This window comes from Halichoerus grypus, chromosome 2, assembly GCF_964656455.1.
Source record: "Halichoerus grypus chromosome 2, mHalGry1.hap1.1, whole genome shotgun sequence".
Lineage (NCBI taxonomy): Eukaryota > Metazoa > Chordata > Mammalia > Carnivora > Phocidae > Halichoerus > Halichoerus grypus.
In genome coordinates, this window is record NC_135713.1 from 204,593,486 (window position 1) to 204,621,004 (window position 27,519).

Genomic DNA, 27,519 nt, shown 5'->3' on the forward strand with positions numbered 1-27,519 from the left:
CTAAAGTAGTTTGATTCCAGTGACAGTTCATCCCTCTAAAACATGCTCATAGGATCTGCCTTCCAAAACCATGGAGCCAGAGGCCAGGTCCTGGGCCTTGGTGAATTAGCCAGTGGTGATCAGTGCCCCCTCAGGCAGGCTTTGGACAGTGGAGCAGATCAGACTCGAGCTACTAGTCCTCAGGCCAGTAAATCCCAGGGCTTAAGGCCTATAGTGATAACTTGGTTAGTTGAGACTTACCCTTCCAATAGAGGCCCATGTGCTCTGTCTAAAAGGAAACTGCCTATCATCTAAGCCCAGATTTACTGAAGCCATGATGTGAAGCTGAGGGTTCATTACCTGACCGTGTCGTCTTTCCGGTGGCCAGGTGGTAATCCATCCGTTACGACTTAGGCTGGCAGCCCTTTGTGCAGTTGACCCCTGTCAAATTGCCAGGGCTGGCCCATGGTTCTTGAATTTTCTGAGTGATCTGCATGCTAAACACTGTGGTGTACCACCCCCAGCCCCCTCCCCAACACACAGAAAAGACACAAGGGTCATCCTGTCATTTATGCAAGTACCTAGTTCAAATTACATTCTGCCTTTTGTGCTCCCACTTTATCACGGGGCAGGAGGAGGAAAGTGGTCATGTTCTCAGGTGGTTTAGGCGCGTCTTAAGAGTCCGTCGTCGTGGAGGTGCTGGGAGCTGGACGTGCTCGTGGGAGGGTCTGGCTGTGGAGTGTGTGAGCCTACTGCTGCTTGACCCTGGTCAGTGGACATGTCGGCAGTCGCTGCACCAACATCCTCAGGTTCCGTACCAGCTGCTGGCTTTGAGATCCTCTGCTCCGAAGTATGTTTGCCCTTCGCTGGTGAGGGTCACAATCTCATCTTGTGTTACCTTCAGTTTTAAAACATCCAGCAGAGCAGTCTTTTCCCTTCATCCAAGGTCGGGATGTCTGTCTCCAACCCAGAGTGGAATTTTCTTGGAGAAACCCAAGAACAAAATGGGGTGTCCCACAATGAACAAGCTTCAGTGAGTCACAAATCCACCTCTTAATGTTCTCTAGAGAAGAAGGGGTGGGTGGAGGGGAGCTGGAGCCCTTCTCAGAGGCTGAAAAGACCGGAGGCCGCTTAGGCCACGTGAGGGGCCGGGGCCACAGGTCCACGGCTCTGCGAAAGCAAAGGGCTTGGGTACCTCAGGGTCAGCGCTGGTACAGTTGAAGGATGCCGGCCTTGTGCAGGTTCTTCCACAGGGTGGCTTCCAGGGAGAGGTCGTGGTTGACATAGAATATCAGTGGTTTCTTTATTCGCTCGAAATAGTGGTCAGAAAATTTCCAGTAGTTGCTTGTGATGAATCCATAGGCACTAACCTGGACAAGGATAGTCATTGAATTAGCATTTACTGAGCTCTGTGCAGACAGAATTGTGAAGTGACATGAATTGGGAAAGGCACGGTACCCCCCCCCCACCACCTTGTCCAAGACACACATAAACAATAGTTGGAGCTCGAGCTAACAGCGGGCCCTGTGCTCTTGTACACGTTCTCTCAGCCTCAGGATAATCTCAGGTATTATCCCCATTTTACAAGTGGGGAAGCGCTCGGAGAGATAACCGGACATGTCCTCAGTCACGAGCTAGCGAGTGGCCAGGCTGGGATTCAGAGTCGGGTCTGTGATTCGTGATCTCCTTCGTTAAGCTCGAGACAGAGACAAAAGCCCATTACTACTTGCTCGTTCTGATGGGAGCACAGTGAAGAGACTGCTGCTTTAAACAAATTGGGAAAAGGAACAGGACAGTGTCGTGGAGTGGCCCTTGATCTCCAGCTCTGTACTGGCTTTAGTGTGGCTCACTGCCCTTCTCTGAAAAGTGCTTCTCAACCTCTGCTGGACTCATGTGGGCGGCACTGGGGACGTCTCAGGCAGTGATTTCAACGGTTGTGGAAGGCTAAACCTGCTGCCCAGCCCAGTTCTAGAAGGATGTCCTTATCCGCTCCTTTTGCGATTTTGCTTTCATAAGAACAATTTGATAACACGCGCCTTAAATACCACAGGGGTGAAGGACAGAGGTGCCTGGGCAGGTGGCTCCTGGAGGAGGGCAAGGCTGGCCCAGCACCTGTCCTGGAAGGGCCTCTGCGTAGCCCATGTGGAGGTAGCTCAGGAGTGGCACTCCCTCCTGCCCCTTCCAGAGACCAGCTTTTGCTCCTGCAGCTGGAGAATCCCTTCCCCAGAGGGCAGAGGCCGAGTCCCAGGCCTGGGGGTGACAGGCCTCCTGTAGGGGTTATCATGGATCAGATTAGGTTCCACCCACACCTGTCCTCTGCTGCTGTGGGCTCCCGAAAGGGAAGGCCTCTTACCTGGTCACAGGTGTGCAAAGCCGTCAGCAGCATGAGGGCCCCAGTACTAGGCATATATAGGTTTCCAAAATTTGTGTTAATCAACTTTGATTTCAAAAACCTGGAGACGAAAAGCGGCATCAAAACTCAAGAAAGAGGTGTAGGTCTCACTCGATGGTTGTGCCCTTCGGCTTTCCAGCCACCAGTTCGGATGGCCTGGAAAACCGTTCAGAACTTCCTGGCTCTTCTAGTGCAGTCCATTCCCCATTTAGGAAAAAACCCAAATGAAGCAAACGCCCAAGTGTGGGTAACAGAGTGGGGTGAGAAAGAGGAGCAGGCCTGTGCAGAAGAACCCCAGGTATGATCCTTCCCTCTCCCATTCTAGAAGTGTGAACCCAGCCTGAGTCCCCTTTCCTCTCTGCAACACCCTGCCTTCACCTCTGGGCTAAGTAACCACAGTGCGCAGGGGACAGGTGGCCTATTTATCTAGCCCGAGACCTAGGTTTCTTTCTTTCCACAGACTTCGGCCCAGCAAGAATCCCTTATGAGGGACATGAGGGGCAGGGCACCCAGGTCCTGGGCCTGGAGTCACTGGTGAGAGAAGTGTGTGCACACACTCTCAGAATGCAAAAGTGAGGCCACAGTGCGGTGGCCACAGGCCTGACCTCAGCCCGGATTCACATCTGAGCTTTGCCAGACAAACCGCCTAGCCTCTCCGAGCCTGTTTCTTCCTCTGCTGAGTGGGGCTGTGAGTGCCGGCTCCAGTCGGCCTCCCCAGATCCACTCGCCACTCTCCACCTGCTCTCTGGGGATGCCAGCCAGGGGGTGACAGCAGGGCTTCTCAGCCATGGCACTACTGACGTTTTGGGCCAAATAATTCTTTGTTGCAGGGGCAACATTCTTTGTTGTATGATGCTCAACAGCATCCCTGTGTCTACCTGGTAGTGGTGCTTACCTAGTGACAACCAGAACGTCTCCACAGAGGGGCACGTGATACCCCCCCCCCCCCCACACACACATTGGAACCACTGGTAGAGGGAGAGGGACTGAGGGAGGGAAGGAGGGGTGAGATCAGGCCGGTATTTCCAGGTTCCTCCCTGTGGTCGCCTTGGACTGCCTGTGTTTGGGCCCAATACAGGTTAGCTCTCGCTGTAGGTTACAGTGTCTGGGCCATAAAGGACCTGCAGTGATGGGCTGGTGTGCAGGGGGGATGGAGGGAGGAGCTGTTCTTTGTGCACCACCCCCCCCACACACACACACCTACCTCTCCCTCAGGTAGCTGATGAAGTCTGGATGTAGTAGCTTGAATTTCCTGGCAGAGGCTTCTGGTCCGAAATAGGTCTGAGGCCTAGGACCCATGAAAGAAGTGGACAGAGCGGCCCGGGCCGTCGTAGGGCAAGTTGGGGAGCGAGGTGAGGGGAAAGGCACTGGGCCTGCGGGGGCGCGCGCGGTGCGGGCGGGGCTGGGGGTGGTAGCGGGAGAAGGGCGTGTAGAAGGTGGCCGGCAACACCGTGGGCACCACGTGGGGCTTTCCGCTCACCAGGACCTCAGTGGGCAGGGTGTAGGTGAGAGAGGAGGGGGGCGTGAACAGGGCGGGAGGGGTCGGGAAGGAGCAGTTGACCCGGGGGTGGTGGGGAGGAGGTGGGAGCAGGGGGAAGTAGAGAGAGTCCGGGATAGGAGGGGGCTCCCGGGCCGGGCAGGGGAAGGAGCAGGGGAAGCACTGGTTCTGGGGCAGGGGTGCGGTGGGGGGCTGGAAGAAGGGGGGTTCCTTCAGGAAGCGGGGCACGTAGGGGGCGATGTAGGAGGGGATGGCCCGAATGGGTCCGATGTAGGAGGCTGAGGTGGCAGGGCTGTGGGAAGGGGACCGGGGGATAGGCACGGGAGGAGTTTGGGAAGAGTTTCGAGAGAGGGATTTCAAGCCAGATTGGGAAGGAGATTTGGAGGTGGGTGGAGTGGGGTTTTGGGAAGACCCTCGGGGCACATGTTGGATATGAGGGCTGGGGGTCAGGGACGAAGCCCGGGAAGAGGGCTGTGAGGCAGATGGGGTGGCAGGGTGAGAGGGGGGCCGGGAGGAAGACCCCCGGGTGGGGGATGGAGAAGGGGCTGAGCCACCAGAGCTGGAATAGGCCTGCTGGTTGGAAGAGGCGATATGGTTGGACCGGGACTGGGAGGGGGACTGGGTAGGGGATGGATTGGGGGTATGGGAGGGGGAGCTCATTGGTGTTGGGGAGGCTTACGACCACCCGATCGATGTCCCTGAGCCAGCCCCCCCAAGAGCCCAGTCCCACCTGTGTCACAAAGCCCCCCCCTTATGACCAGCTGCGGTGTCACGAGTGATTGTTGGATCGTCACAAGGGGGGGGTGCAGGTGGGCCAGAGTAAGCGGGCCTGGCCTTTGAGGGCTTAACCCCTAAGGACCTCAGAATCTGCTCTTTCGGGGGTGGGCGGCATGGTCCAGAAGCACTGAGATAGGAAGGCTGGTCTTCGTGGCTGCAGAGGTGGCATGGATTTCTAAGGACTCGACTTTGGGACAAGAAATTGTCTCAGCACCACAGGGAGAAGGTTCGGCTGAGGCCAGGACATGGTTCAAAAGAGCTGGACACGGGCCTACTGCCCGGGAAGGTGGCGGAGAAAAGACAGAGTGCCCTTTGTTCTCTCTTTGCAGGACACTGGGCCCACATCACCTGCTCTCCGTTTCACAGGCACAGTCCTGGGAGGGTGCCCACCGGGATGAGGGCCATGGATACCGGCCCCCCCACTCTGCTTCCAGACAGTGTGCTCAGCAAGCCAGCTGAGTCTGGAGTGGACGAGCGGGGCCGTGCTGCCGGCTGGGGGGCTGTGTGGGGTAGGGGCCAGCAGCCCGAAGCTGGGGAGCCAGGCCTACCTGCTCCACTCAGAAAAGCGGCCCTTCAGGGCTACAGCCCACCTCGTCAGGCGGGCTCCTGGGGACCAGGAGGGTTACCTGGGCTGCTCTGGGGGTAGGAAAAAAGAGCGTAATTCCCCAACAGTCGACTGAATTCTTGGGGATTTTCTTGCTGTCCTCACCCATTTTCCCAGCCTGACAGTGGTCCCAGCACTACCACACCCCACACCCACTCTGCTGCTCACCTGTCCCCTTTATCAGGGCCCTCGGGGACAGGCACACCCAGAATGGCCGATCTCAGCATCACGTAGTCCCGGATGTCAGAGGGGATGAAGATATAGCGCAGGTCCTGTCGGGGCAACAGAGACCCTGAGCCAGTCCCCCCCGGCCCCCCCAGAACAAGACTGTGTCCAGTGCCTGCTCAGCCCTCCACCCGGTCCCGCCACCTGTCCTGATGGGGGAATTTCTGCTCTCTGCCTGTCACCCCCACTCCTGGGTACCATGGTGGTTTCAGTGCGTGGTCACAAATCTGGTAGGTGAGGCTTACTTGCCATCCCCTTGAGTGACTAATGAATAGGAAGAAGAGGAAGGGATGGCGTGTGACCTTGGAGACGAGGCTATAAAGCTCCCTGGGACCCCTCGTGCTGGGTGAAGTGAGCCGCCATGACCTGGGGACACTCTAGTAGCCTAGAGAGGCGCCATCTTGACTCTGGCCTCCTTTAAGCCTTCAAGTGCCCGTAGCCCCTGCTGATCCTGAGCCAAGACCATTGCGCTAAGCTGTTCCCGAATTCCTGACCCCCTGAAACTGTAAGATAATAAATGTTTGTCGTTTAAAGCTACCAAGTCTGGGGTAATTTATTAACGCAGTGGTAAGTCATACGGGTAATGTGCCCAGAAATAAAAGCTGCTCTCTTTTGTTCTGTCACGAGCTAAGAGAGGTCCTGCTGTGTCTACGACACTCCTGGATTTCCTGCTCAGAGGAGGAAGCTTCCAGAAACTCGGCCCGGTCTTATCGAGCACCACAGAGCCCTTATCCTGGGATCTCCCCTCTTTATGTGGCACCCAGACGGCTCTTGAAGGGAGGAGCAGTGTTCCCGCAACTGGGTGAGACTGCACAAGCCGCAGGCAGTGGGTGGCCTCGAATTCTGGCTCCCCTGCTCCCTGGCTGGGCACGCGGTTCCATGCCTTTGAGCCTCAGCCTCCCTCCTAGGCTGCTGTGGGATCAGGAACGCAGCTCAGGGAAATGGGAGATAGCCCTAGTGCTAGTGTGGTCAGAGGGGCCTGGAGGTTGCTGATTTTAGCTGCGTGGTGGCCTTGGATGGATGTGCTGCCATCAGGAAACAGGCAGCTGACCATGTTTACTGCCGGGAACAGAAGAGGCGCTAAGTACCCTTCCCCTGTGTGTAGCGTGAGCTCTGGGTGGGGGGGAGGGGGGAGTCCTTGCTGAAGGAAGGGCACCCAGCCTTAGTCTCCTCAGCAGTAAAATGGGGCTGACATGGCATCCCATAAAGAGCCTGGCACCCCATAAGCTTCCGGTGAATATTAGGCTTTCATGCTCTACTCCAGAGCAGTTCTGTGCTGCCAGAAACCACGGGGTGTCCCTGCCCAGATCCCCCTCCTCAGTGGCCCCATCACATGTACCCAGGATCCTGGCACAAACTCTCCATCTACTGGACTGGGGCCGCTGTGGTTCGCCTCACAGAGGGGACTCCGGGAACAGTGGCACCGACCGTCAGTGACAGTGGCAGGCCCCTCAGAAGCCTCACCTGGCCTTGTGGCACGGAGGTGAAGCCCAAGTTCCAGTAGGAGATGAGGGAGTTCTTCATTGTGTTCACAGTGAAGCCGTAGAAGGAGGTCTTGGTGCCCACATCCTTCTCGAAGCCTTTGATCACAGCACCGTTGAGTCTGGTCCAAACAGAGGTCCGTCAGCGTCCCGATGGTCACACATGCTGTGTTTGTACTTCCTTCCCCGGGGGTCTGCCGCGCCTGCCCCCAGGCCTCTGTGCAGACCGTGCCCCTTGCCCAAGGCAGCACCAGTGCCCCATCCAGCCCATCCCTGCTCCTCCAGACCTCAAGGGATGGCCTGTGAAATGGGCACATCTGGCCCCGGCGGCTCCCTCCCTGCTGGCACGCGGCACCCGCACTCCCATCTTCAGGGTCCCGTCCCGACGGCCATGGCCCTCCCAGAGGATGCTCCCCCAGGGGCTGGCTGGGGACTAGCTCCATTCCCAGCTCCTCTCCCACCTCCTCCCTGGCTCCTGCGCCGCATACCTGAACACGTAGTCATGGGCATCGATGTTCAGACCCTGGCGGGAGCCGTTCAGGATGCCTCCGTTCCCCACCACCGCACACCGGATGCACGTGGAGAGCGGCTTCCCGGAGGCGGCGAACAGCTCGGAGCTCTCTGAGCCGTTCAGGAGGCTCAGGGTGGAGTTGACGGCTGTGGGTGCCAGACCAGGCAGGGCGCCATGAGCGGGGCTGTCATGTGGGTCGGGGCTGTCCCGGGGCTGTTTGTGGCACGCCCCCTGCCAGAGGCCTGACACCAGCCCCATCCAAGGCACAGAGGGCGGGGGGAGAGCAAAACGTCAGTGGGGCCATGAGGCTGAACTGGGCGGGGAGGGTTTGGCTGTCCCCTCAGTCACCGCAAGAACTCGAATAACTAGTCCTCTCAAGACCGTATGCTCCACAGTAAAATAATGTGAGGCAGATTGAAGGGCGGGGGGTGCTCTGGGCGGTTTCCCACAGCGGGAACCATGGGCAGGCTGGCTGAGGGGCCCCAGCCCGTTCTCGGCCGCCTTGGGACGCTGGCCCCAGGAGGTGAGCGCTGGTCAGCAGGCACATCAAGCCCCCCCCCCGACCCCCTCGTGCTTGTAGGGGCTGGTGGGTACGGCAGGAGTCACACAGCGGGGGGGCTGAGCCCTGAGACCTTCCTGGAAAGAAAGGGGCAGGGGGGTGGGGTGTGTGTGGGGGGGTCCCCATAAGGTGCTGTGACGGCAGGGCTGGCACCTGGGCCAAAAGCAGGAGGAAGGGATTCTCTGGGGCCAGAGGGCTCGGCAAGCAGCAGCCACTTCCAATTACCTTGGCGGGAGAGCCCCTGCCAGCCATAGGGGGCTTTGTGCTGGCTCAGTCTGTCCCAGAGCTCCTGAGTGAAGAGGCCCCCCGAGAGCAGCACTGGAGTGGAGAGCTCGAACAGGGCACGGAAGTGGGGGTGCTTCTGGATGGCCAGATAAAGTGAGTGTCGGCAGCGCGGGCTCTGTGGGGCAGGAGATAGAGAGTGCCGAGCTCCCTTAGCTGGGGGCTGTGGCCGGTGGCAACCTTCCTAGGAGCGTGAAGGCCCTGCAGGCTGGTTGGAAGAGCTACCCTTCGCCCCCAGACTTGGTCCACCCCCAGACCTGCCAGCTGAGCTGGCTTGTGGCACAGCGGCGTGGTGGGGGTCAGAGAGCTTTCTGGATTTACCCTGTCCAGCCCTCTCTCTCCTGGATGCCACCTATCCAGGGCCTGGTGGCTCTGGCCTCTTACTCCTTCACTTCACACTTAGAGCAACCCTGGGGCGTTTTCCCACCAAATGGGTAAGACCCGCCTGCCCTTTGGTGGAGGAATTGCAGCCTGGGCTTTGGAATCCGTCGGCCTGGATCCAAATCCTAGCTCTGGCTGTTCTCACTGTAAGATTTGTATGGGACGGGCTGCTGGAAAGATTATGATCATTTTCGTCCAGGTGGTACCTGTACTGGGTTGACTAGTGTCCCCCCGCCCCCTTGTGTCTGCCCAGAACCTCAGAATGTGACCTTATTTGGGAATATGGTCTTTACAGATGTAATTAATTAGGATGACGTCATACTAGTTTAGGGTGGGCCCTCATCCAATGACTGGAGTCCTTATAAAGCCACGTGAAGACACACAGAGACTGGAGTGGCCTGGCCATAAGCCACAGAACCTCTGGCGCCACCAGAAACTGGAAGAGGCAAGGAAGGATTCTTCCCTGGAACTTTCAGGAAGGTGGCCCTGCTGACCCTTTGATTTTGGATTCCGGAGTCTGGAACTGTGAGAAAATCAATTTCTCTTATTTTCAACACCCCAGTTTGTGCTAATTCCTTTCAGAAGCTCTAGGAAAATATACAGTGCCTCTGTGCGCAGGGACCTTGAGGGAGGGTACTGAAGAGGGTCCCACCCCATTTGCCTGCAACCCCCAATGTCTGAATCCTGCACTGCCTCGCCCTGGGTGGGGCTACCCTTCCCACTGAAGGGGGCTCTTTGTTAAGACTGCTGGTTTGACCAATGCAGGAAGGAGCTATGCAGTAATTTCTGCTATAACATTACCTATGGATGCCTAAAAACCACCACACTATGCAAAATGGGTGCAGTCAAAACCACAGGGCTTTTGGGGAAATGGGATGAGTGGCGCAACACTCAAAAGCTTTGTCAGTGATGGATGATAGGACAAACGAGGGGCCTAACAAAGATGGAGGCACAGTCTCACACATCCTGTGGTTAAGATCTACCACGTTCTACTAAACATATGGCCCTTGACCTTGGAGAAGACTTGCCGTTTGCCTGTGTGAGTGGGCTTCAGGAGGGTGGCAGCTGGTGAGTTACTGTGAAGTAGTGCAAAGAGAGTTAGAGAACAATGAAGTGCGTATCTGAAAGGCGCATGTGTGTACATTTTGTGAATTCCTTCGAGGCTCCCTTCGGTTGGGTGCAGTTCTCTGCATTTAACCTTAGTGTTCTCAATGACAGAGTCACTCATAAGCAAACAAAAGTTTGTGTTATGCTCAAATTGTTTCCTAAGATACCAATCTTATGGGAACAAATTCACATTTTCAAAGCAAGCATTGTAGCAGAACCAACTACTAATTTCACTACCTTTCAGTTCATCTTTGGGATGTTTTCCAGGACCTTCTTTAAGAGGTGCCAGGAGAAAACTCTTCAGTCTTTGTATTGGGAAAGGCTGTACTTCATTTGGGCAGCTGGCTTGCTATTACCTCATGGACACAATGGCAAATTTCCCTCTTCACTGTGGCCACCAGGAAGCTCAGAGCCAGATCTATAGCCTATTCCTTATTCATAGGATAGGGAATAGGGAACGATGTGGCCCATCGTTCATGCACTTCTCTACATGACATTGTCTTATTCTCCTACCTTTATTTTTCCTTTGGCCATTTCTTCATTTTATTCTATTTTATATTTTTGCCTTGGTATGTGTATCCAAAAGCCACCTCGAGTCCTTTTTTTAAAACCCAGTGGGGAGGGCGCCTGGGTGGCTCAGTCGTTAAGCGTCTGCCTTCGGCTCAGGTCATGATCCCAGGGTCCTGGGATCGAGCCCCGCATCGGGCTCCCTGCTCGGCAGGAGGCCTGCTTCTCCCTCTCCCACTCCCCCTGCTTGTGTTCCTGCTCTTGCTATCTCTCTGTCAAATAAATAAAATCTTTAAAAAAAAAAGTTAAGACTTCCTAAGAACTCTTCTCCTGGCTACACCCCTTCTCTGCTCCTGGGGTGCAGGGAACCCTGGCGGCCAGGCCTGGCTGGCTGCTCAGCTTGACATGTCATGTTTAGAGGGTCCAGAGAGCTCCTGCCCAACAGTCTCACAAGAATGTTCTTGTTTGCTCTTCTTTGGCCCCTCCTCCCCGTTAACTTGAAGATGCTCGACTGCCAGAAGAGTCGACCATTGTACCTTTCTTGTTCCAGCATTTGATGCCTTGCGTCCAAAGAATGCTCGAGACGATGTGGCGTTCCTGGGGGAGAAGCAGAAGTAAAGCAGGGGTCGGACCTGTCCCTCGGAACCTTCTGTCTGACTCTTAGCTCCAGGGGCTGACAAAGCCTGTCAAAGTCAAAGATGGCATTCCTTTGATCTTGCCAGGCTCTGATTTTTGCCCATGTCTCCCTCTTTAGGAACAAAAATATTGTCACATTAGTATGTTTTGCTCAGCCTTCTAAACCCAGAAATCCAAGAAATCCCATGGCAAGCGGCAGAAATGTGGAGTTTACAGAACAGTGAGCTCTGGTTCAAGGATGAAAACATACACTAGGCAAGCTTGCCAGCCCCCTGCCGCCATCTGAGGGAGCTCCCTGCCAAGGCCCCAGAGGGGTTGGTCCCAGATGACTGACGTGGTCCCCCTTCCTCTTGGGGTCGGTCGTCCTGCCGTTGTTCCTGGCTCCTGCCCTGTGGCTCCCGGTGGAGGCCAGGGGTCTGAAGCCTCACTCCCTAGGTTTGTATCCCGTGATCTAGGGAAGTTACTTCTCAGAGCCTCAGTGTCTCTGTCTGGACCGCAGATATAATCAAGTGATTAATTATCATTATTAATCATATCACATCTCCAGTTGTTGGAAGGGTTCACATAGAGACTCAAGATTATCTCATACAAAAAGCGTCCTCTAAATGGTAGCTATTGTTACCTAAAGGAAGAAGGGAAAGGACCTTGTTGTGACAACCTCTATGACCGTGTCCCTTCGGGAGGGAGGGAAGGGGCTGATGTTACTCTCCACCCCTACTCCCACCTGCCAGGCGGCCCCTACATCAGAGGACACAGCAAACAGAACGGAAGGACTAGGGGCCTTTGCCTATTCAAAAGGGTGTCAGGCTTCTCCTAGACTCCTGTCTCCCACCCACCCCCGCCTCCCCCCACCCCCTCAGTCACAAGAAAGCAGGTGGGGAAGATTTTGGATCAGGAGGCAGTTTGCAAGGAAATAAAGGTCTCTTGTTACTTGCTTTTTTTTTTTTTTTTTGCTTCTGACAGTGCTGAGCCAGTTGGGCCACAAGGGAGCGTGCGACCTGCCTCACTTCAGGTTTCCAGAGGACCCTGGAGGGGCAGCCGGGGAAGAGCAGGGATGATTCCTTCCCGCATCCCTCTTTCCCCCTCGGATGGCCACCTGCCCCCCCCATCCTGTAGTTCTTCTCCTCAGCATAACAGGACCCCCTTTGAAGAGGAACTGGGACCCCAGTCAGGGCCGGTGAGAATCCCCAGGGAGCTTTTGAAAAACACCTTGCGCCCAGGGCCTCACCCCTGTAGTTCTGATCTGACCGGTCTAGGCTTCCTCCCCAGGTGATTCTAGCGTGAACCAGGTTTGAGAACCAGATGAGGGAGCTGCTGGCCAGGGCAGCTTGGGGACGGGCTGGAGAGCCCCCCACCCCAGTTCTGTTTTGCTGTCCTGAACACCCCAGCCTCAGGGAGGCCTGCTCATCTCCAGAGCACCCCTCCGTGCTCAGTAACTTCTCCCAGATCTCCTTAGGAATCCCAGGGCTTCTAGACACACCTGCGTGGAGAGCCTGGAACGGGTGGGCAAGGGAGCCAGTCCACCTATGCCCCTCCCAGAAGTGTCACCGGCCTGAGGAGAAATAAGGACCCTGCACCGTAGACCTCCCCTCTGCTTGGGTAAGCTCCAAGACCTGCAGTGGGTGAAACTGTGGATAGTACCGAACCCCGTACAAGCTATGTTTTTTCCTCTACATACATACGAATGATAAAGTTTAATTTATAAATGAGGCACAGTAAGAGATTAACAACCATAACTGATAATAAAATAGGACGATCGTAACAATATAACGTGAGTGTGGTCTCTGTAAATATCTTACTCGGTAAATATCACCCTTCTTGTGACAGTGGGAGATGACAAACTAGGCCAGGTGAAGAGACGGAGGGGAGCGGTGGCCACATTGTTGACTACCATTAGGCTCCTACCGACCTCTGTCTCTATGTCAGGAGGAGGCTGATGTGCTCCCAGACCTGGTGTGCCTGGGGGTGACTGAAACCGGGGAAAGCCAAACTGCCATTTCTCATGAAAAGAAATCTACTCAATTTCGATCTCATGCTTAGGAACTCTGGGCCCTCGGATGTCCTTTCTTTTACAAAATAATGTTGACAACAGATACCGGCAGCTAAGTGGTGGCCTAGATCTATCCTCACCACTGCCCCCTCCCCCACCAATGAAAAAGATTTATTTATTTATTTATTTATTTTTACAAGTCTAGCTATCCCAATGCCTGGAAACTCCTGACCCAGATTCTTCTGCCATGGGTAAATTCCTGGGCTGGGTTCCACTCTCTAGCCTTCAATGAGAGCTGTCAGGTGCGGTTAAGACCGGGTCCCAACACCACCCCTCATCCCTCCCGGGGCTCTCCAGCTAGCCAGGCCATCTGCTTTCCCACCCCAGGTGGGCGGTGGTGGGGGGCGGTCACACAGCCTGCTCCCAGTTGCTCCAGACGGTCCAGTTTCCCACCTCTCCCGGCACTAAATACCCTCCTCTTACAGTGAGGCCCTCCCAGCCAACCCCCGGGGTTCAGCTACATCGCCAACATTAGGGGAACAGCAAGAAAACGGACAAGTTCTTGGCTTGTACTAGCTTTTTAAAAGATGAAAGATCTTTAGGGCACCTGGGTGGCTCAGTTGGTTAAGCGACTGCCTTTGGCTCAGGTCATGATCCTGGAGTCCCTGGATCAAGTCCCGCATCCGGCTCCCTGCTCAGCAGGGAGCCGGCTTCCCCCTCTGACCCTCCCCCTTCTCATGTGCTCTCTCTCAAATAAATAAATAAAATCTTTAAAAAAAAAATAAAAAATAAATAAAAGATGAAAGACCTTTAAAAACTTTGTTGAGGCATAATGGATGTTCAACAACCTCACATTTAAAGTTTATTAGATACTTTCAAAGGATGTTGAAATGTGTTTCAAAACATCTTTACATAAAATTCACAAAGGATTCTCTTTCTTAACACCCTCAAATTTTCAGTCGCTCACCTTACGCAATTTCTGACTACAGGGGGGTGAAGTAATTCCAGGTACCAGCGGCTAGAACACCCTTCGTTCTAGTGGGACTGGGCTCATAATGAGTTGCAGGTGTTTCGTATTGCTTCGCAACTTTAGCTGCCTTTTGACCACGTTTCCTGAGAACAGATGACTTTCCTTTCATCCCTTTATGCCTGGAGCAAGGTTTCGGGAGGGGCGCGCAGGTGGGAAAGTGCTCTGAAGGGAGAGCGCGGCCCCGAGGCCGGTGGGCGAGCCTGTGGGGGCCCTCGCGGCCTCCCAAATCCAGACTCCCGCACAGCTCGATCCACCTCCCAGACAGAAAACCAAATTCTTCGGAGGCTTCCTCAGTAACTGGCACCATCACCCACCAAACACAGGCTCGTAGGTTTATCCTCGCCGAGCACAAATGCAAGGAAGGTGCGCTGGGCGAGCGGGAGGGAGGGGAGCCCGGAGGAGGCTCGAGAAGGGGAACTTGGATGGAGCCCAGGCTCTGCCCCTGTTCCCGGGGGGAGTCCGCCGCTTCGCGGGATCGCGCCCAGACGGCGCTTGATCCAAAATAAACAGAGCAAACAGCGCGTGGGCAAGAGCGGGGCGCCGGGCGCGGCGAGGGCGCAGACCGAGCGAGCGGGAAAGGGGAGCCGCCGCGGTCGCGCCGAGGATCCCGGCAAAGTTGGAACCGGGAGTCTCGGGTCCCTCCCCCAAAAGTAGAGTCAGAGGAATGTGACGTTAGGGAGGGAGCCTACCTGACACAAACGGGGCTGTTTTTATCTGACTCAGACGACCCAGCCAAATCTGGACAATAGAAAAAGTGTTTCGAATCACGGCCGGAGGGAATGAACCCACAAGGCTTTGGGGAGCGAGTGGCCGCTGCGCAAGGGGCGAGGTCCCTCTCGGACCCCGGCAGAGGCTGTGGCCCGGGCAGCGCAGGTTGGTCGCCCGGGTGGAGGCTCTGGGGACAAAAGGCCGCGGCCCGAGTCCCCGCTGCGAGCCACCCCAGCGAGGCCAACGCGGCGGGTGGACGGAGGGGCCCGGGCTGGGCGCCCCGCGCGTCCCCTGCGCGTCTCCTGAGCCACCCCCCGGTCGGACCGCGCCGCAGCCCCTACCTGGCTCCGGACCGGGGCCCCGGGTACGGCCCCACTGCCGAGGAGTACAGAGTGAAGAGGATCCCCGAGCAGGCAGCCGCGAGCAGGAGCAGAAGCCAGAAGAGGCGGCCGCGCGGGAGCCCCATGCAGCCCTGGCCCGCGGGCGCCCGGTCCGCCGCCGTCCCGGGCGGAGGGCAGAGGCCCGGGTGAGCCGGGCCGGCCTCCCCGAGGCTGCAGCCCTGCCCTCCTCCAGCCCCCGCGGCGCCTCCCCGCCCTGCCGCTCCGCTCCTGCCCGGGCTCGCAGCACCCTCGGGGGCCGCGTCGGCGGGCCCCGGGAGCGTGCGTGTCGCCCCCCGGCTCGCGGAGCTGCCCGCGCCCCTCCGGCGCTGCTCTCCGCCCCGGGCACCTGGGCGAGCCGGGGTTTGGGCCGGCCGCTGTCCCGCTGCGGTCAAGGGCAGGCGCGCGCGGGCCGGGGGGCCGGCGAGGGGGGCGGGGCGCCGGGAGACGCCGCCACCTGCCGGGTGGGCCGCGCACTGCTGGCTCCCGGCCCGCGCCCGCCGCTTCCGCACGCCTGACGCCGGGAAAGCCGCGGCAGGGAGGCTCCCCTCGGAAGGACCCTCAGGACCTGTGGGTCTGGCCCCGGCACCTCGGCTCCTTCCAGAAGTGCGGCAGAAATGAGGGGCGCGTTCTCGAGGACGGCTGAGGCGGGGCGGGGAGGATGGAGGCGCCGACCCTGGGTTGGAGGTGGAAGGGGCGGGGTAGGTAGGACTCCCGCCGGGGTGGAATGGATGGGGGGAGCTGAGACCATTCCTCCCCTCGTTTGGTGACTGTCCTGGGCCGCCAGGGCCTCTGGTGTCACCAGGTAGGGCGTCACTTAGAAGGGCAGGGCAGCTTTGCACACCCCCCCGCCCCGCCCTTGAAGCAGAGCCCTCCGCGGGAGTGAGCAGTAGGTGGGAGGGTATATTCTCCAGCAGGCAGTCCAGGGTCTTAGGCCTCCAAAGCTTGTGAAATACCGCAGCCCCCAGCTGTCAGGAACTTCAAGGATGAAAGGGACCCCATCCCTTCCAGGAATGTTCTGCCCTCACCTGTCCTTCACGTATGCGAGCAAGTCTGGGCGCAGCAACAGGTATCTGTCCCACTGCGAGACTTCCCGAGAAGCTGGGGCCCGCGCCTCTGGGCAGGAATGGGTCATTCAGGCTCACCTCCTCCTATGTGGGCCAACTCAGGGGGGGTCACAGGAGGGCACTCACAATGGGACGGTTCTTCCCTTCACTCCAAGACTGCCCTCAGGGTGAGCTGCACCTTGCTACCCTCTTGGTGGGCACTACTCAGAATCAATGGCTTCAAGTCTTTCATTTCCACCTTTGTGGGTTTTAGTCCTCAAAATCCCTGTAGATGTCACTTATCCCTTGATCAGCACCTTATCCCCTTTCTTCAGTGGTTAATAAAACGTCAGACCCTCTCTCTGAGCCTGTGAATCCCTCGCCCACCCTTGCTCTCACCAAATGTCTCTCCTACTTCATAGAGAAAAAGGGAATCACTATTAATTTCTCCTCCTCCTCCTCTTCCTCCTCCTCCTCCTCCTTCTTCTTTCAGTCTTTTCAAATTTACTGAGACTTGTTTTGTGGCCTAATGTGTGATCTATCCTGGAGAATGTTCCATGTGCACTTGAAAAGAAAATGTGTATTCCACTGTTTCTGGATGGAATATTCTGTATATATCTGTTAGGTCCGTCTGGTCTAAAGTGTCATTCAATGCCAACTATTCATTTCTTCAACTTTCCATCTTTAAACCTATAAGCTTGACTCCCACCACAGCCCAGCCTCCACCTGTCTGGACTCCAGCCTTAAGGTGTGTGTGTGGGGGGAGTTCTCCTCCTGTGTGGGAGTTGGCCCCCCACCTCCTGTGTTAATGACTCCAGTCTACCTCCTATGCCTTTAATACCTCAGACCAAGGCCTCCCATCTGTCCACCCAGTGTTCTTTTTTTTTTTTTTAAAGATTTTATTTATTTATTTGACAGAGAGGTAGACAGAAGAGCACAAGCAGAGGGAATGGCAGAGGCAGAGGGAGAAGCAGGCTCTGCACTGAGCAGGGAACCCGATGCGGGGCTCGATGCCAGGACCCTGAGATCACGACCTGAGCCGAAGGCAGACGCTTAACCATCTGAGCCACCCAGGCGCCCTGTCCACCCAGTGTTCTTATTCCTCACCTACAACCTCACCCAGCTTCCATCTCTCTGCCCCTGCGTGCCTCCCAGCACGTCAGCCCTGAAGCTTTCTTTCCTGTCCAGGCAGGAAAGATTATGACCCCTGGGGGTCATCATCTGAGCTACTGTCTCATCATAACCCCGATTCCCCTGTGTTCCTGGCTTTCTGCCCAGCAAAACCCTCACCTGGATTCACGCTCTGAGATCTGCCTGTGCAGCGTGCCCTCCACCCTGCTGCCTGCACCCTGGCCTGGCTGACAGGGGCTGGGATTACCTCCTTCCAGAGTAGAATGGTGCCACGACGCGTTCAGCTTCAGCCGAGCTCTCTACACCTGCCATTTCCCGGTCCTTGGTCAGCTCCAGCCCCCCTCCTGCTCCACTCTGGCTGGGGCAAGTCCATGCTGTCTCTGTGGCTACCTACCGCACCCCTGAGACTGTCGCCCCCCCCACCCCGTTGACGCCACCAGGGGCCTTCATCATTCCCGAGAGAGCAGACGTTTTCCATTCTAATGCTGCTACATCTGCCTCTGAATCTGAATGTGACCGTGTCCTCATGGCTACTTCAGGTCTTTGTCTGTTAAATCCAACATCTGGCCACAGCCACAGGCAGTTCCTGCAGCTGCCTTTTTCCAGTGTGAGAGCAGAGTCCTGCTTTCCTGCTTCTTTGCTTGTCTCATACGTTTTTGTTGGAAACTGAACACTTTAGATAATATATTGTAGCAACTCTGGGTACTGGACCCCCACTCCCCATCTCAGGCATGTTATTTGCTTGTTTAATGACTGGCTGGCTTATTTTAGTGAAGCCTCCCACCCCCGACTCCCACGAAGTGTTAAACCTTTGATGTTGCCCCGCAGGGAAGTGTGGTTTGGGTTGTATGTCACCCTAGGTTGGCAGCGACTTGGGCTGGGCTCGCTGCACCTCTTTCCCTGACCATATCCAGCTGTTCGGTTCCATTAATTGCTCTCTGATTGCTCTATGGTTTATAATAATGCCCTGGGGCAGAAATTGCTCGATAGACTCCCTCTCCTCTGAAGGAGTAGCACCTGAAGTTAGTGTTCCTACTCAGGAGGGTTCCTACCAGCTGTCGCTTTCCCTGGTTCTCTCCTGCAAACCCGCTGGCTTACACTTGATCTTCATCAAATCTACCAATCTGCTATCAGTTCCCTTCACCACAACCTCCACTGTTTCTGAGAGCACCCTTAGGCTTGAACTTCTCCACCCTCTTTGCAAATAAAGTCAGTTCCTTTGGGAAGTGATTAGGACCTATGTATGTTATAGCCTGCTTCTGTCCACCCCCCCCCCCACCCCCCCGCCAAATCTCTGAGCCAGGGCTCTGGAGCTGGGGTGGGAACAACGGTGTGCTTCTCTCTGAGTGATACATTTAGGGGTTGAGCACGTGAAGGATGGGAGGCAGCTTGCCTCTCCCGGCGTGAAACCACCACCTTAACGAGTCAAGGCAGGGACGACAACGCTCAACGTGACACCACTCTCAACGCAGCCTCCATTCCATGAGTGGGGGCCTAACAGAAGAAGGGAGTCCCCACCTCTTGGCCACACTTACCCAGAACTTAGTCTCAACAACAGGGAGCTGGTGCAGGATGACAGATGCTGATGTCCTTCCTGTTCCTCCCTGGAAGAAACCCTCTGACAGGGAGCTGAGAGGGGAGAGGGGCCCTGGGTTCTCGGCTGCACCAATCTGGAGCAGGGGTAGGGAGAGAGAGAACAGTTTGGGCTCAAATACCACACACTCTTCTAAAATCCTAGTGGATTTTCTTGAATAGATGTTTCTTCATTTGTGTATGCCTTTAGGACCACTTCTACATACTGTAAATGGTTGCCCTTTTATACTTTTTACCTGTCTCTCTGGACACTGGGTCTGTGGAGTCCCTCATATTGCCATGCTGAAGTCCATCTTTTTTTTTTTTTTTTTTTTTTGAAGTGAGCTCTAGGCCAAACGTGGGGTTTGAACTCATGACCCCAAGATCAAGAGTTGCATGTTCTATGGACTTAGCCAGCCAGGCACCCCTGAAGTCAGGCTCTTATAATGGTTTTTGCAATTGTTACATCCTCTTGTTGGGTTGATCCTTTTTTTGTTATATAAGGTCCTTCTTTGTCTCTTGTTATAGTCTTCATTATACTTATTTTCATTTTTTTTTAAAGACTTATTTATCCATTTTAGAGAGAGAGAGAGAGCGTGTGAGCAGGGGGAGAGCAGAAGGAGAGGGAGAGAGAGAATCTCTAGCAGATTCCCTGCTGACTGCAGAGCTGGACATGGGGCTCAATCCCAGGACCCTGAGATCATTACTTGAGCCAAAACCAAAAGTCAGATCCTCAACTGACAGAGCCACCCAGGTGCCCCAACACAGTCAGTTTAAAGTCTATTTTGTCTGAGGGGCACCTGAGTGGCTCAGTGGGTAAAGCGTCTGCCTTCGGCTCAGGTCATGATCCCAGGGTCCTGGGATCGAGCCCCGCATCGGGCTCCCTGCTCAGTGGGGAGCCTGCTTCTCCCTCTCCCTCTGCCTGCCGCTCCCCCTGCTGTGCTCTCTCTCCCTCTATCAAATAAATAAATAAAACTTAAAAAAAAAAGTCTATTTTGTCCAGTGTAAGAATTGCTAGCCTGACTTATTTTTCTCATTTCCATTTACATGGCAAATGTTTTTCCATCCCTCACTTTCAGTCTGTATGTGTCTCTAATCTTGCAATGATTTTTAAAAATATTTTATTTATTTCTTTGAGAGAGAGAGAAAGAGCACAAGCAGGCGGAGGGACAGAGGGAGAGGGAGAAGCATGCTCCCTGCTCAGCAGGGAGCCCAATGTTGGGCTTGATCCCAGGACGGTCCTGGGATCATGACCTGAGCCGAAGGCAGACACTTAATGACTGAGCCACCCAGGCACCCCTTGCAATGATTTTTTTTTTTTTAAGATTTTATTTATTTATTTGACAGAGAGAGACACAGCAAGACAGGGAGCACAAGCAGGGGGAGTGGGAGAAGCAGGCTCTCCCCTGAGCGGGGAGCCCGATGTGGGGCTCGATCCCAGGACCCTGGGATCATGACCTGAGCCGAAGGCAGATGCTTAACGACTGAGCCACCCAGCCCGATTTTTTTTTTTTTTAAGATTTATTTATTTGAGAGAGAGAGAGAGAGCATGAGTGTCAGGGGCAAAGGGAGAGGGAGAGACTCTCGAGCAGACTCCATGCTGAGCATGGAGCTGGACATGGGGCTCCATCTCACCACCCCGAGATCACAACCTGAGCCAGATGCTTCACTGACCGCCCCACCCAGGCACCCCTCTGGCAGTGTTTTTTAACTTAATGTTGGCTTCATTGTTGATTTGTTATCTTAAAATTCTATTGTTGAATCAAGGAAATTTGAAATACAAACTGATTATTTGATGAATCTAAGGAATTGTTCACTTTTTTAGATGTGATAATAGTATTGTGGTGATTTTAAAGAGTTCTTATGTGTTAGTAAAACATACTGAAGTATTTACAGATGAACAATATGATGCATGGGATTTGCTTAAAATAATCCAATCTGGGGGTGCCTGGGTGACTCAGTTGTTAAGCATCTGCCTTCGGCTCAGGTCCTGATCCCAGGGTCCTGGGATCGAGTCCCACATCGGGCTCCCTGCTCAGTGGGAAGCCCACTTCTCCCTCTCCCACTCCCCCTGCTTGTGTTCCCTCTCTCGCTTGTCTCTCTCTGTCAAATAAATAAATAAAATCTAAAAAAAAAAAAAAAATCCAATCTGAGCTGTAAGTGAGGAAGGCATGGGAGCTTCAGATGGAAGAAGATTGGCTATGAGTTGATAATTATATTAATAATTACATCAATGTTTATTCATATAAGCTGTGCAGTGGGAGTTCATTATACTCTTCTACTTTTGTATATGTTTGAAATTTTCTAAAATAAGAAGTTATTTTTTCTTTTGTCTACATGTGAAATAGCCTTAGTTTTTTTGAGAAACATAAGGTCATCATTAAGTTGAATTAAAGTCTTGAAAAATATATATACATACTTTTCACTTAAGATGTGAATGGATTACGGCTTTATAAAACCAGAAACACTTCAAAACATGAAGTACTCTGTGTTCTGAAACAATCTTGTGTAAGCGTCTTTGTAAAAATACATTTTTACTAAAATCAATTTTTATTTTTCAGTCTCTGAAGTGGCATGAATTTCAAGCAAGTTTCTAATCAAAATTTATTAGATATTCTAATTATGTATCAGAGGCTGGTTTTGTCATTTCAATCAAAACCTCTTTTAGATGATTAACTGTTTTATGGAAAAAAAAAAGCCATGATGAAAATTGTCCCAGTTGTATTTCAAGTATTTATAAAAAGACAAATTAATGCACTGAATTGAAGCTGAGTAGAACTGAGCTTGCGAAAAGAAAACACATTTGATGACCAAATTTTGAATATCAGCTGGGATGTTCTGGATCAGTCAGAATATGGATTAGCATTTGTGACTCAAACAATTAGAACCTAATGCCTTTCAAGAGTTAAAAGATTTCTTTTTTTATATTTTTCTATAGGCTTATTAATGGGAAGGTTTTTTTTTTTCCAACCTCTTGAAAATGTCAATTTCTTGAAAAACATAAATGTTATTTTATATGAAATGAGAAACTAGTTTTGACAATAGCTAATTTGCCCACTTGTATCACACAGTGCAACTGATAAAATTTTGTGCAATTATAATTGGTCTTGGTAACAATAGGAAACAAAAATGTTAAAATTACAGAACTTAAAATGATTTTATCGTTAATCTTTTTTTTCTTTTTTTTTTTTAAGTAGGCTCCATGTCCAACGTGGAGCTTGAACTCACGACCTTGGGATCAAGAGTCGGATGCTGTACCGACTGAGCCAGCCAGGCGCCTCCACAGTGACTATTTTTTTTTTTTTATTAGTTTGGAATCCAAATCTAACCCATTTGCCATCTTGATGCTAAATATTTTGCAAATCTGCTCATTTCTCCACCTCTACTATAAGTGGCCAATAGCCATAGGGATTATAACTATCTTCTAACTCACTTCCCTGACTCCCAGTTTGTCCTCCCAAATTCACCTTGCGCTCAGCTAGCCGCTGATGTGATTTATATAAAAGTCCACTGGACTGTTGGCAGATACCTGGTAGCCTAGACACAGTTGTCCCTAAAGGACAGTTCCAGTGGCAAGATTTGGCCACCGTCTCACCTGCCTAGCGACATGACCACCTATCTGGACTTTGCTGTATTTGCGGTGAGGGTGCCCTCTGATAGCTGGGCTCAATACATGAGAGTACACTGAAATTTTGTGTGTGTGTATATACATAGGTGTGTGTGAGGGAAATGTGAACCAATGGCCTTCAGTCAGTACCTCGAAACTGCACGTGCCTTCCCCGTCTCCTGTGGCTGAGTCCCGGTGACAGTCCGCACCTCAGCCCTGAAACCAACCCAATGCTTAGCTGCTTCCTTCCCCAGCGAACCCTGGGGTTCAGATGTCCTTGCCAAGCCCCACCTGCTGGCCTCCCTGGCTGCTCTATGACTTCAGAGTGGCAGCTGGGGAGAGAGAGAGGCAGGGATGTATGCTCCAGCCACTATGCCCCTGAATTCCTGGGATTAGACAAGGAAGGAGGGAGGAGTGCCAAGGAGGAAGATACCTCCAGGTGCCTTGGAGGCGGACCTTCAGAAGGTGATGGAGTAGAATGCTCCACAGGGTGGCTTGCAAAGCCACAATCTCAGTGCTGCTGTGTGGGCTGGGACAAGTCCTCTAAACTCTTCCCTTATGCCTCATTGTCCTCATTTGTAACGTGGGAATGACAATGGTCCCAATAAAGATTGCTATCTCACTAAATGTGCAGTTCGAGAAACGGAGGAAGCACCATACAAAGGTGGGCTGTTACGGCCCCGTGCAGACCGTTGGGGACCGACACCAGACCGTGAGAAAGACTGGGCCCTTCTTGGTGAAGCTCTGTGTCTGCCCATCCCGCCAGGCCCCAGACAGTGAGAGCAGTGTTAGGCGTGCGAACCCTGCGTCACCAGGCGCCGCAGGTCCTGCCATCGGAGAATGCACACACCCCTCCCAATAAGAGCGCAAGTCCATTTCTCCACACCTTGACTCTGGACTGGCCTTGTGACTTTCTTCGACTACCTGAACGTGGCCCAAATGACGCTGTGTGCCTTCTGACAATCGGCCTCCAGTGACCTTGCGGGTTCTGTTCGTGTGCTCTTGGGTCCTCGTCCAGGAGCTTGCTGTAGCCTCCTCGAGGATGAGAGGCTGCACGGAAGGGGATGGAGACACCTGGCCAGGAGCCAGGGCCGACATGACCTCCCAGACAGGAGGGAGGCCATCATGGACCACAACCCCAGTCCAGCCCCTGGATGTCTGCACCTGCAGGGGTCACCCCGGGCCAGAGCAGAGGGAAGCTGACCCCGGCCCCAACTACTGGTCCATAAAATTACAAGCCTTTAAGCCTTCAGATTTTGGAAGGCCTGGAGGGCAGCCTCACAGGCAGCCGGGTTGTGCTTAGGGCTCTGCCGTTGGGGTAGAGCTGCCGAGAGCCCCTGAGCTGTGAGCACTTCCTGCCTGGGCTTCAAGACAGGGCTTGTGGTGTCCTGTTCGTTCACATCTTGCCCACAAATGTGGAAACTGTTGTTCTTACCTCACTTCTCAGATCCTCGATACCTGGCCTGGTCGCTGAGAAAATACAGAGCTCTAAGCAAGCCAAAGGAGAGGGCTAATTTAGAAGAAGGATTGCACAATCGAGGGAGGTCAAGTTGAACCACCAGCGCCACCCACCGCAGTGAGCGAGAGAGGGAGGGGCTGATGGGAGCTCTAACTCTAGGGTAACACAAATCCTTTCCAGGGGGTTTTGTTAGAACAGTTTTAAACAACTTTAAACAACTTAAACAAACAAACAAAAAACTTTAAACAACTTAAAAGAAGTTCTGAGATTAAAAACGAAACACAAAACCCATGATTTTTTTAAATTTAAAAATTCACTAGACAATCTGAAAAAAGAAGATAGCCTTTGTTGAGATCCAAATAATTTACACAGGGAAACAACAACAACAACAACAACCCTGTTTTTAGGATGTGAATTATAAAGCAGACTGGGGTGGGGGAGAGATCTGGGGGAGAAGCTGACACCCAGAAAAGACAATGAAAATGTACATTACAGGTAAATGGTAAAGGATTTCCTGATCTGAGGGAGCTGGGTTTGCAGGTTAGAAGGACTCTCAGACACCCAGGTGGGATTACCTCTGCAAAGCCAGGCACGGAGGCCTCTCCTGGCCACACTCTGAAATTCCAGGGACCAAGAAGCTCCCAATGGCGAGAACAGGTTAAAAAGAAGAGAGAGTTCACCCAATGCTAACGTGCTCTCTAGTTGCCAGCACTGGAGGCTGGGAGACAGGAAGGCAGAGGGAAGAGGCTCCTGTGTGGGTGTATTGGTAAGTTCATAAAGGCCCCCAGCGAGAGCTGACTTGCGTCTCTATACCCAGCCAGGCGCTGTGATGGATGATGCTCTGCTTGTCGAAATGGTATCCGCTGAAGTCAGAAACCTACCTATTCCCTCGCCCCAAATGCCTCCTCGCCAAACCTCTCTTTCAGACCCAAATCATATCACCTAAAGTGATTTTTCTGATTTCATTAGCCCCTAACTCTGAGATACTGACAGTCACTGCAGTTTGGGGATACCCCAAGACAACCCTTAGATCAGTCAGGCATCTGTGGGCGAGAAATTCCCCGTCTATGACATGGGTTTGGCTCTGCCAAGTTTGTCTTTCATTCGGAAGGAGTGTGGTGCCTACATGGAATGAAAGGGCATGCGGGGCCATGTTTTTCCCTGCACTTACCGTCACCTAATGATGGAAACTCTGTCATGCATCACCCTGCATGTGCTACGTGCTTTGAGATCTTTTTGTGTGTGTGTGCATGCATGTGTGCATGTGTGTGTGTGTGTGTGTGTGTGTGTGTGTGTGTGTGTGTGTGAAGGGGGTCAGGGGGAAAAATAAAAAAGAAAGAAAGGAAGCCTATGGTTTCCCGGTCCCCAGGGCGCAAGCATACCACTGCTCTGTGTGACTGCCCAGAAGGTGATAATCCAGAGAATGCCATGGTGTTTTGTTTTGTTTTGTTAAGATTTTATTATGAGACAGAGAGCACGAGCGGTGGTGGGGGGGTGGAGTTGGGGGAGCAGAGGGAGAGGGAGAAGCAGACTCCCAGCTGAGCAGGGAGCCTGACACAGGGCTCGATCCCAGGACCCTGAGATCATGACCTGAGCCGAAGGCAGACGCTTCACCGACTGAGCCCCCCAGGCGCCCCAAGCCTGCCACGTTTTAGTATAAACTGATTTGCAAACAATTTTGTGGACAAGTATAAATCCTCAAGTGTGGTAAGGGGTACTTTTCTCCTGGGAAGCCAGTGTTTGACTTGAACCTTTCCTTTCTATACAAGTCAAAGGGTGTGTGAGGCCCACCATGGGGAGAAGCCCCAGTAGCCGCCATCCTCTCCTCAGTAAACTGACGCCTTCCTTTACCAGCAGGAACCTCCATCCTGCTTCTTAATCTCTCTTGATCTCTGTGGCAGCTGGGTGCAACAGAGGTGGACAAAGTAGAAAATTGTGGGCAGTGTTACAGTTACAACTTCATCTTTCAAATCCCCTAAATCTATTGACATAGCAACATGAGCCCGAGGAGAGATGAGAAAGGGGGAACAGCGTTACCCATGGGCGGGGCGGGGCGGGGGGGGCGGCGGTTAGGAACAGGGTGAGTACCTGATCCGGGACTCCAGAAAGACCAGGAAAGGAGGGAGACTGGAATTTGTGCAAGACTGTGAGCTGCACCCTGGAAAGGACAAACCGTGACTCCACCCGTTGGTAAACAGCTCCATTCCTGGGGAGGCTTTGAGTCCTGCTGGCAAGAGGCCTTAGGGTTCAGAAGTGTGAACTTGGAGCTATTTAGTACAACAATTTCTCTCGTGGAACCATATGTTCCTGTCAACATTTTACTTCAAATTTGTGAGAGAGCTAGACTTTCCAGAAAGCCAGTTCAAGGAGCACCTGGGTGGCTCAGCTGGTGAGGCGTCCAAGTCCTGATTTTGGCTCAGGTGGTGATCTCAGGGTCATGAACTCGTCCGGGGTGGGGCTCCACACTCAGCGGGGAGTTTGCTTGAGATTCTTTCCCTCTCCCTCTGCCCTTGCCCCTGCTCTTGCATGCATGTACTCTCTCTAATAAATAAAATCTTAAAAAAAAAAAAAAAGAAAGCCAATTTGAAATGTATTTCTGGTTGAGTGTCATTATAGCAAGAAAGAGCAACCGGATAATATTGTGAGACCAGATATAACAAACTAACCTCTGCTTAAAGGTGTTGCCCTCTCCCCAGAATTAGAATCAGCTGTGTGGGTTCAAGGTTCAAGCCCAGAAAGGGCTCTGTCTCAGGTTGGCTTCCCAGAAGCAGAGCCTGAGGCAGGGATTTGGTGGCACGTGGTTTATCAACAGAGGGTCTTCAGAAAATACCCAGAAGGGGGAGAGGAAATGTACAATCAAGATGAGGTCTCAGGTAAAGTCTAGACGTGGGGACCCAAGCATAGATGACACCACAGAATTGTCCTGACCTAAGCAAGGGGACAGGACTTTGTAGTCCCTTAATGAGGCACTGGCCTCCAGGAATGGGGTGCAGGGTGGAGGGTCCCAAGTTTGTCAGAGCAAAGGGTCCCATCTGCCAAGGGCAATCCTCCAGAGAAGGGCACGGATGTCAGCCAACAGCCTGGGCGCGGCCACATGGGCCCTTGGCAGGACATTTGGGTGGGTCCCCTACAATAGTCTGTTATTCATGCGAGGTCGGAGTTATGCTTCTGATGATCCATCAGGAGGTTGCTCAACGATTGCATCAGAAATGCCAGATAAAGAGACTTCACCTTTTTTTCAGGCTTAAGCCTGTTACCTTTCTCAGCAGCATGTGCCTTATTCCCCCTTCCCACAGGCTTGTGTGTTCCTTGGACGCACAGGTCATACAAAGGACTGTAGCTGATGAACAGTAAATGATCATTGCTTTTGCTTATTTTTTTCCCCCTTCCTACGTGAAATGTAGGATAATCTTTTATTTTTTTTAAGATTTTTTTTTTTTTTTAATTTAAGTAGGCTCCATGCCCAGTGCAGAGCCCAATATGGGGCCTGAACTCAGGACCCTGAGATCAAGAACTGAGCTGAGATCAAGAGTTGGATGCTTAACCAACTGAGCCACCCAGGCAACCCAAGGATTTTTTTTTTTAAGTTTTTATTTATTTATTTAACAGAGAGAAAGCACAAGCAGGGGGAGCCTAGGCAGAGGGTGAGGGAGAAGCAGG

General features: G+C 53.2%; 2 protein-coding genes and 1 long non-coding RNA gene across 3 annotated transcripts; all 3 read right to left on the reverse strand.

The window, feature by feature from the left end:
• Positions 1 to 534: 534 nt before the first annotated feature.
• On the reverse strand, positions 535 to 15,246 carry ST6GALNAC2 (ST6 N-acetylgalactosaminide alpha-2,6-sialyltransferase 2). The gene is made up of 9 exons (XM_036088748.2): positions 15,009 to 15,246; positions 10,840 to 10,900; positions 8,252 to 8,426; positions 7,445 to 7,613; positions 6,940 to 7,078; positions 5,419 to 5,522; positions 3,576 to 3,659; positions 2,333 to 2,432; positions 535 to 1,349 (listed from the first exon to the last, which is right to left on the reverse strand). Exons 1-9 carry the CDS (start codon positions 15,131 to 15,133, stop codon positions 1,182 to 1,184), a joined length of 1,125 nt encoding a protein of 374 aa, XP_035944641.2. The 5' UTR covers positions 15,134 to 15,246; the 3' UTR covers positions 535 to 1,181.
• LOC144380896 (testis-specific serine/proline-rich protein) lies at positions 3,660 to 5,412 on the reverse strand. The gene has a single exon (XM_078066144.1). The coding sequence runs from the start codon at positions 4,527 to 4,529 to the stop codon at positions 3,660 to 3,662; it is 870 nt and encodes a 289-aa protein (XP_077922270.1). The 5' UTR covers positions 4,530 to 5,412.
• On the reverse strand, positions 11,818 to 14,615 carry LOC144380897 (uncharacterized). Its single transcript, XR_013445221.1, has 3 exons — positions 13,897 to 14,615; positions 12,420 to 12,552; positions 11,818 to 11,965 (listed from the first exon to the last, which is right to left on the reverse strand). It is a non-coding gene; the product is annotated as an uncharacterized LOC144380897 (long non-coding RNA).
• Positions 15,247 to 27,519: the final 12,273 nt, after the last annotated feature.